This window comes from Eucyclogobius newberryi, unplaced genomic scaffold (genome assembly GCF_026437365.1).
Source record: "Eucyclogobius newberryi isolate DKJ021-1_F unplaced genomic scaffold, fEucNew1.0.hap1 SCAF_21, whole genome shotgun sequence".
Classification (NCBI taxonomy): domain Eukaryota; kingdom Metazoa; phylum Chordata; class Actinopteri; order Gobiiformes; family Gobiidae; genus Eucyclogobius; species Eucyclogobius newberryi.
The window spans coordinates 1793643-1802038 of record NW_027315846.1 but is presented as its reverse complement, the minus strand read 5'-3'; the positions used below and the strand labels follow the sequence as shown (position 1 = coordinate 1802038).

The window sequence follows — 8396 nt, the reverse complement described above, 5'->3', positions numbered from 1 at the left end:
AAGAGGGGACTAAAGAGGGGACTAAAGAGGGGACTAAAGAGGGGACTAAAGAGGGGACTAAAGAGGGTCTAAAGAGGGGACTAAAGAGGGGACTAAAGAGGGTCTAAAGAGGGTCTAAAGAGGGGACTAAAGAGGGGACTAAAGAGGGTCTAAAGAGGGTCTAAAGAGGGTCTAAAGAGGGTCTAAAGAGGGGACTAAAGAGGGGACTAAAGAGGGGACTAAAGAGGGTCTAAAGAGGGGACTAAAGAGGGTCTAAAGAGGGACTAAAGAGGGTCTAAAGGAGGGTCTAAAGAGGGGTCTAAAAGAGGGTCTAAAGAGGGGACTAAAGAGGGGACTAAAGAGGGGACTAAAGAGGGGACTAAAGAGGGTCTAAAGAGGGTCTAAAGAGGGGACTAAAGAGGGGACTAAAGAGGGGACTAAAGAGGGGACTAAAGAGGGTCTAAAGAGGGGACTAAAGAGGGACTAAAGAGGGTCTAAAGAGGGTCTAAAGAGGGTCTAAAGGAGGGTCTAAAGGAGGGTCTAAAGAGGGTCTAAAGAGGGGACTAAAGAGGGTCTAAAGAGGGTCTAAAAGAGGGTCTAAAGAGGGACTAAAGAAGGGTCTAAAGAGGAACTAAAACAGTCCTAAAGCGAGTCTAAAACAGGCCTAAAGCGAGTCTAAAACAGGCCTAAAGAGGGTCTAATACAGGCCTAAAGCGAGTCTAAAACAGGCCTAAAGAGGGTCTAATACAGGCCTAAAGCGAGTCTAAAACAGGCCTAAAGCGAGTCTAAAACAGGCCTAAAGAGGGTCTAATACAGGCCTAAAGAGGGTCTAATACAGGCCTAAAGCGAGTCTAAAACAGGCCTAAAGAGGGTCTAAAACAGGCCTAAAGAGGGTCTAAAACAGGCCTAAAGAGGGTCTAAAACAGGCCTAATCCTGCACAATCCAGCTCTTTCCAATTCCTAATTTTGGCAAATAAAAGGCCAAAAATATGAACTAATGTTATTTTCTCTTCAGTTTCCCTCGACCGTCCTCTCGCTCGGTGAAGCTGCTCCCGTAGGAACAGAAATAAGGTGTCGTGCTAACGTTGCTAATGGCGACACCAAGCTAACAACAGAAGTAGACGTTTACTTACACCTCACAACTGGCCCAACACTGTCCGGGTTCAAAGTCAACGTCACTCTGAGCTCAGAGGCAAATGAGACCGCCGCAGACAGCACGCCGCGGTCTCATTTTGACCCCGAGAGCAGCCTTTACAAGACGTCTGTACCAGGGCTAAACCAGGACTAAACCGGGGCTAAACCAGGACTAAACCGGGGCTAAACCAGGACTAAACCAGGACTAAACCGGGGCTAAACAAGGACTAAACCAGGACCAACTGAGGTCTAAACCAGGACAAAAACTGAGGTCTAAACCAGGACCAAAACTTAGGTCTAAACCAAAACCAAAACTGAGGTCTAAACCAGGACCAAAACTGAGGTCTAAACCAGGACCAAAACTGAGGTCTAAACCAGGACCAAAACTGAGGTCTAAACCAGGACCAAAACTGAGGTCTAAACCAGGACCAAAACTCAGGTCTATACCAGGACTAACTGAGGTCTAAAGCAGCTTAGCGGACTAACTGGTCACTTTGCTCCAGAAATCTCCCTTTCGTACATTTCCGCGATGGTTTTCCTCCATTATGCGTCGCGGTGCATTCCACCGACTTCTGAGCAAAGTTTAAACTATTTATCAAATCATCAGAACATTTTGGCAGCATCAGGATTCAAAACAATCATTTAAAGTGCACATAAATTGACTTTCCCCCTCCCCCCGACAGTAATGATAAAAAGGATTAAAAAAATAAATATATGAATGGCGAAAATCGATGTTGGCACATTCAAACCGCTGTGTAAACCATGGAAATCTGCTGTTAAAAGTCAGTCTGTTAAGTTTGCATAGTAAAAAGGAACCTCCAGAGATGACGGGCGGGCCACAGGGCGGGGCCACAGGGCGGGGCCACAGGGCGGGGCCACAGGGAAGGGCCACGGCCCAGCTCGGAGTCCCGGGACAGGGGTAGACTCTTGACGGAAAGTGCCTGGTGTTGGGGGTTTATTTGTCGGGGAGAGCGATGGGAGAGTTGCCGGGCCCGGACGAGCCGTTGGCTGCGTGCGGCTGGATTACGATGGGCGCGTTTTCACCTGCGGAGGAAAAGATCGTGGTTTTATACAGCGCTTTGGACGTAGATAAAAATATATATTTTTTCTACGATTATGTAGTAGATATCGCTAAAAACAAGATAAATATAAAAAAATTTGGTCTAGATTTAAGGCGATAACTCTTGGCGGTGTTAGCATTAGCATTGTTAGCACCAGAGACGTTTACCTGTTCTGGGTCACTCATCGTTAGCACAGTGTTAAGGAAGGCGGTGTTAGCATTAGCATTGTTAGCACCAGAGACGTTTACCTGTTCTGGGTCACTCATCGTTAGCACAGTGTTAATGAAGACAGTGTTGGCATTAGCATTGTTAGCACCAGAGACGTTTACCTGTTCCGTCTCACTCGTCGTTAGCCCAGTGTTAATGAGGGCGGTGTTAGCATTAGCATTATTTGCACCAGGGACCTTTATCAGTTCCGTTAGCATGTTTAGCGCAAGACAACTTTACGAGTTCAGTCTCTCGTTGTTAGCCCAGCGTTAATGAAGGCGGTGTTAGCATTAGCATCGTTAGCACCAAAGACCTTTACCTGTTCCGTCTCACTCATTGTTACTCCAGTGTTAATGACGGCGATGTTAGCATAGCACTTTGTTAGCGCCAGAGACTTTTCAGCAGTTCCCTATTTCTCATTGTTAGTCCAGTGTTAACGAGGGCGGTGTTAGCATTAGCATTGTTAGCATCAGGGACCTTTACCTGTTCGGTCAGAGCTCGGCTGATTGACTATAACGTTGTCTTCCTCGGCTGTGAAACAAAACGACACTAAGGAACTTTGCACTAATGCGTTTCATGTTAAATGTTTGTTTGTTTGTTTGTTTGTGGGTGTTCGGACCTTCCTGTTGGCGCAGCTCGTTCTCCAGGTCCTCAGGGTCGATGTAGGTGAAGTCCTCCGCCTCCTCTTTAGGCGAACATTTACCGCAACAGAAACAGCAGCAGCAGAAACAGCAGCAGCACGTGAAGAGTGTGCAGCAGATCACCAGGCCCTGAGCACATTTACACAACAAAATGTGTTAGGATTAGGTTGAACTTCACTTGTAGGAACAGTTCTCCTCAGGACCTTAGCTGGAGGATTTTAGCTATTGGGCACATTTTTTGAGTTGATAGGAAAAGCCCAGGTCACATTTTTTCATAACTCCATGTCAACGTGCTCTTTATTCACAAGGAAAGGCTGACTGTTTGAGAAACTGTGGCACCAGGAGGCAAACAACTGTCACGTGTCATCAAGGGCCCACCGCAGATCCGCCGCAGACCCTTCATACCCGCCGCAGATCCGCCACAGACCCTTCATACCCGCCGCAGACCCTTCATACCCGCCGCAGACCCTTCAGACCCGCCGCAGACCCTTCAGACTCCTAGCAGACCCCTCGCAGACCCTTCAGACCACTCGCAGACACCTCGCAGACCCTTCGTAATCCCTTCAGACATCTGGCTGACCCTTCATACCCGCCGCAGACCCGCCGCAGACCCTTCATACCCGCCGCAGACCCGCCGCAGACCCTTCATACCCGCCGCAGACCCGCCGCAGACCCGCCGCAGATCCGCCGCAGACCCTTCATACCCGCCGCAGATCCGCCGCAGACCCTTCATACCCGCCGCAGATCCGCCGCAGACCCTTCATACCCGCCGCAGATCCGCCGCAGACCCTTCATACCCGCCGCAGATCCGCCGCAGACCCTTCATACCCGCCGCAGATCCGCCGCAGACCCTTCATACCCGCCGCAGATCCGCCGCAGACCCTTCATACCCGCCGCAGACCCTTCAGACTCCTAGCAGACCCCTCGCAGACCCCTCGCAGACCCCTCGCAGACCCCTCGCAGACCCCTCGCAGACCCTTCGCAATCCCTTCAGACATCTGGCTGACCCTTCAGACCCTTCGCAGACCCCTCGCTGAGCCTTCAGACCCCTCGCTGAGCCTTCAGACCCCTCGCTGAGCCTCGCTGAGCCTTCAGACCCCTCGCTGAGCCTCGCTGAGCCTTCAGACCCCTCGCTGAGCCTTCAGACCCCTCGCTGAGCCTTCAGACCCCTCGCTGAGCCTTCAGACCCCTCGCTGAGCCTTCAGACCCCTCGCTGAGCCTTCAGACCCCTCGCTGAGCCTTCAGACCCCTCGCTGAGCCTCGCTGAGCCTTCAGACCCCTCGCTGAGCCTTCAGACCCCTCGCTGAGCCTTCAGACCCCTCGCTGAGCCTTCAGACCCCTCGCTGACCCTTCACAGACCCCTGCTCAAACCCTTCACTGACCTTAAACCAGCACTTGGACATGAGGAAGTAGTACTTGACGCTCTCCTCTCCGAACTGCTCGGCCACGTACAGCCCCATGGAGCCGTACTCGTCGTAAATGCGCCGTTTGTTCTCGTCGCTCAGGATGGTGTTGGCGTTGTTGATTTCCTTGAACTTTTCCGCCGCCTCGGGATTGTCCGGGTTTTTGTCCGGGTGATGCCTCAATGCCAACTTCCTGTCCAGCAAAAACAGTAGTAATAGTATTATAGTATTGCAATTTCAACGGTGGACAGTACATTTTCTATAGACAAGATATGCTATATTTGTATAATAGTATGAAAAGCGTCTTCCAAAATGTGAAAAATGTTTAATCCAGGGTATACATTTTTTATTTTAACCGCTTAATTTCCTTGTCCATTCACTTCAAAGATATTTAGGGCCTCAATTTAGTATTTGTAATTGAATTGGAGCATTTCTTACTGGAAAAACACCTCAAATCTAATATAAATAGACAATAGACAACTTTACCTGTCCCGTCTAACTCGTCGTTTGTCCAGCGTTAATGAAGGCAGTGTTAGCATTAGCATTATTAGCACCAGGGACCTTTATCAGTTCCGTCTCACTCGTCGTTAGTCCAGTGTTAATGAGAACGGTGTTAGCATTAGCACTACTAGCACCAGGGACCTTTACCTGTCCCGTCTCATCCATCATTAGCGCAGTGTTAACGAAGGAGGTGTTAGCATTAGCATCATTAGCACCAGGGACCTTTATCAGTTCTGTCTCACTCGTCGTTAGTCCAGTGTTAATGAGAGCAGTGTTAGCATTAGCACTATTAGCACCAGGGACCTTTACCTGTCCCGTCTCACTAGTCGTTAGTCCAGCGTTAATGACGGCAGTGTTAGCATTAGCATTATTAGCACCAGGGACCTTTATCAGTTCCAGCTCACTCATCGTTAGTCCAGTGTTAATGAGGGCGGTGTTAGCATTAGCATTGTTGGCGCACGACACCTTTACCTGTTCAGTCTCAAAAACGCCTCAAATCTAATATACAGATATATTAGGTAAGATTTAGGTTTGTCCATTTTGCAAATAAACAGTTTGTGACTAAGGGATCTTCTTGAACCACGTCCAGAAGCATTAATATTTCAGATTTCACATGAAGACGTACGAGGGAAACTAGTGAAACACACCGCGCTCCATCCTGGAAAGTGTCACGTGGGGTAAAAGTCATAAAAGATCAATCCATTTCACGAGACGGGACAAAGTTTAGACGCATAAAGTAATCCGAAAGCGGTTTATGGTCTTTGTAAGTTGAATTCAGACCTGTACGCTTTCTTGATTTCGTCCGGCGTCGCTCGCTTCTCGAGGCCCAGGACGCTGTAGAGACTTTCCCCGGCGGTGGACATCTTCCTCTGAGGTCTGTTCGGATCCTCCATGATTCCATAAACCGAAGACGGACTCACACACGTCTGCAGGAAAACAAAAAAAGAGGAAAAAAAGAGGGGAAAAAACAGTTAGCGTTAGTGAGCAACTAGCAACGCCGAAATATCAATCATTCGCTACTGAAACACATTGATTTGCATGCAAAAACATCAATAATAAAAAAAAATTTAAAAGATAGTAAAATCACACACGTCTACGGAAAAACAAGAGAAAAGAAGAGGGCAAAAACAGTTAGCGTTAGTGAGAAACTAGCGACGATGAAATATCAATAAATTGCTACAGACCGAGGTATCGAAATGCAGGCTTTTAGAGACCTGTCTTCCTATTTTGGACGGGGTATTTTAAAATGTGGACGGGCATTTTCAAGTGCAAGGGCCGCCATTTGATTTACAAATCTTAGAAGAGAAACGTTTGACAGTTCGTCATGAGTTTACAAGTGACAATTTGCATGCTGCGCCATGCTGCGGCGGGCCCCTGCCAGGCTGAAGAGACACCGCCAGGTTGAAAATGGGTCACTCCACCGCGTGGGACCTATTTTCTCACACACAGACACACACGCGATAGTCACAATTTACCAACAGCTGCTGAACGTAAATTGTCACTATCCCGTTTTAATTGAATTGACCGAGCTCCTACAGGTAATATTCAAAAAGTGATCTTAAAGGATATTTAAGATCATCATCCGTGCGAGCGCCGTAGTACTTTTATTCATCTGCACATACATCATGCTTTTGATTTTTTGCTCCAGCTCACAGTACATTTCTCGAAAATATTATCGGTAGTAAAAAGTCCGGTATCGCCCATCAATACAAAAAACATCAATTAAATCTAACAAATCCTTTAGCGAAATATTGTAAAGGTTTAAGCACGCAGGTAACGACTATTTTAGTGGTCAACAGTCAAACTATCATTTCTATTGCACAGTGAGACTTTTTAAATACATTATCGACCAAACAAAAGGTTGAAACATAGTGATCGGAGGAGAATATTGACAAATAAAGTGTATTAATGAGGAAAATTGGAAATCGTTTACCGTATTTTTCGGACTATAAGAAGCACCTTTTTTCATAGTTTTGGCCGGGGTGCGACTTATACTTATATTTATACTTCGGAGCGACATATGTGATATTATTTGTTATTTTCACACTGCATTTCATACTTCAATGCGACTTATATGTTTTTTTCTTCTCTATTATGCATTCTTTGGCTGGTGCGACTTATACTCTGGAAAATACAGTATTTCTATTGCACAGTGAGACTTTCTAAATATATTATCGACCAGATAAAAGGTTGAAACATTGTGATCGGAGGCTTCAAGATAGAGAATATTGACAAATAAAGTGTATAAATGAGGAAAACAGGAAATGGTTTATTCCATTTGACATTTTGATTGAATAATTGTCCGTTTTGGAGGTCGTCGGGTCCAGAAAACGATTACGATGAAGCTGTGGATCGCACGGATGAACAACTTTACAGTACAAACGGTAAATTAACGAGTGTCGTGTACTTTGAAATACACACGAGGATTAACAGCAGCGACGTTTAAACATTGAGGTTATGCAAATACGTCCAGGGAGGGATCAGATCGAGAGAAGCGCTTGTTTGCACGGGACGAGAACACTTCGGGTTACGATCGTTAAGTCATCGTTACGTTACGTTGCTTAATTTCACTTCCACAACGGCCACGGTTTCGATACTGGAAAAGAAAGAATAAACTAGAACTGCAACATGTACATTCAAATTAGACAAAAGTGACAAAACAAACATTATCTGGACTATATATGTTCAAAAACACACATGTTTTTTTTTAACATACATATAAAAAGTGAAAGTAATTGCTGCAGGCCCAAGCACAAGAGTTATTAAATCTGAAAAAAATCGAAATAATCCACTTTATTTGTGAATATTCTCCATCTAGAAGGATTCAGTCATTATATTCCAATCTTTAATTGGTTAATAATGTCTTGAAAATGTCTTAAAATACGACTCAACACGACTTCCTGAACTGAAAACCATTTAATCATTTAAGTTAATTGTACAATTTATTTATTTATGACGACAAACTGTACAAACAAATGTGTGGGCTACTGTTAAAATGTGCCTTTACATTTATTCTGTCAATTATAAACACACATAATAATATAATAATCTGATCATCAAAAAATTACGATTTTTTTTCCTTTTTCTTTTATTTTTAAATCAATGTATAATTTATTAACTAAGTTTGTGACGTGAGCATTTAGGACAAACCGTAGTTATGCTTTAAAATAATCGCACTAATAAAGTTGACATTAATTAATTCACGTCGTTTGTCGAATCTTAAGGTCAACTTCTGACAAACTGCTAATGACAGAGCTAACTTTAGCCGCAGCATGAGGCGACTTAGCCACAACTTCTGCAAATAAAACAATCATCTTTGACGTACTTGATGGTTAAATCCCGCGGGCTCGTGGTTCAATCACACGGTCCAGACACGCTCCGCGGCTCGGGCTAAAGTCGTCTCCATTTGATGAACTGAGAAAGATCGGATTTGTTAAAAGTTGTCCAAAAGTTTACAGCGGCAGAGGAGC

At 45.4% G+C, this 8396-nt stretch overlaps 1 protein-coding gene across 1 annotated transcript; it reads right to left on the bottom strand.

Annotated features, from left to right (window-relative positions):
• Positions 1–2037: 2037 nt before the first annotated feature.
• dnajc5gb (DnaJ (Hsp40) homolog, subfamily C, member 5 gamma b) lies at positions 2038–8396 on the bottom strand. Its single transcript, XM_072457625.1, has 6 exons — positions 8252–8396; positions 5707–5852; positions 4405–4618; positions 3001–3151; positions 2865–2912; positions 2038–2157 (listed from the first exon to the last, which is right to left on the bottom strand). The coding sequence occupies exons 2-6, from the start codon at positions 5817–5819 to the stop codon at positions 2069–2071; spliced, it is 615 nt and encodes a 204-aa protein (XP_072313726.1). The 5' UTR covers positions 5820–5852; positions 8252–8396; the 3' UTR covers positions 2038–2068.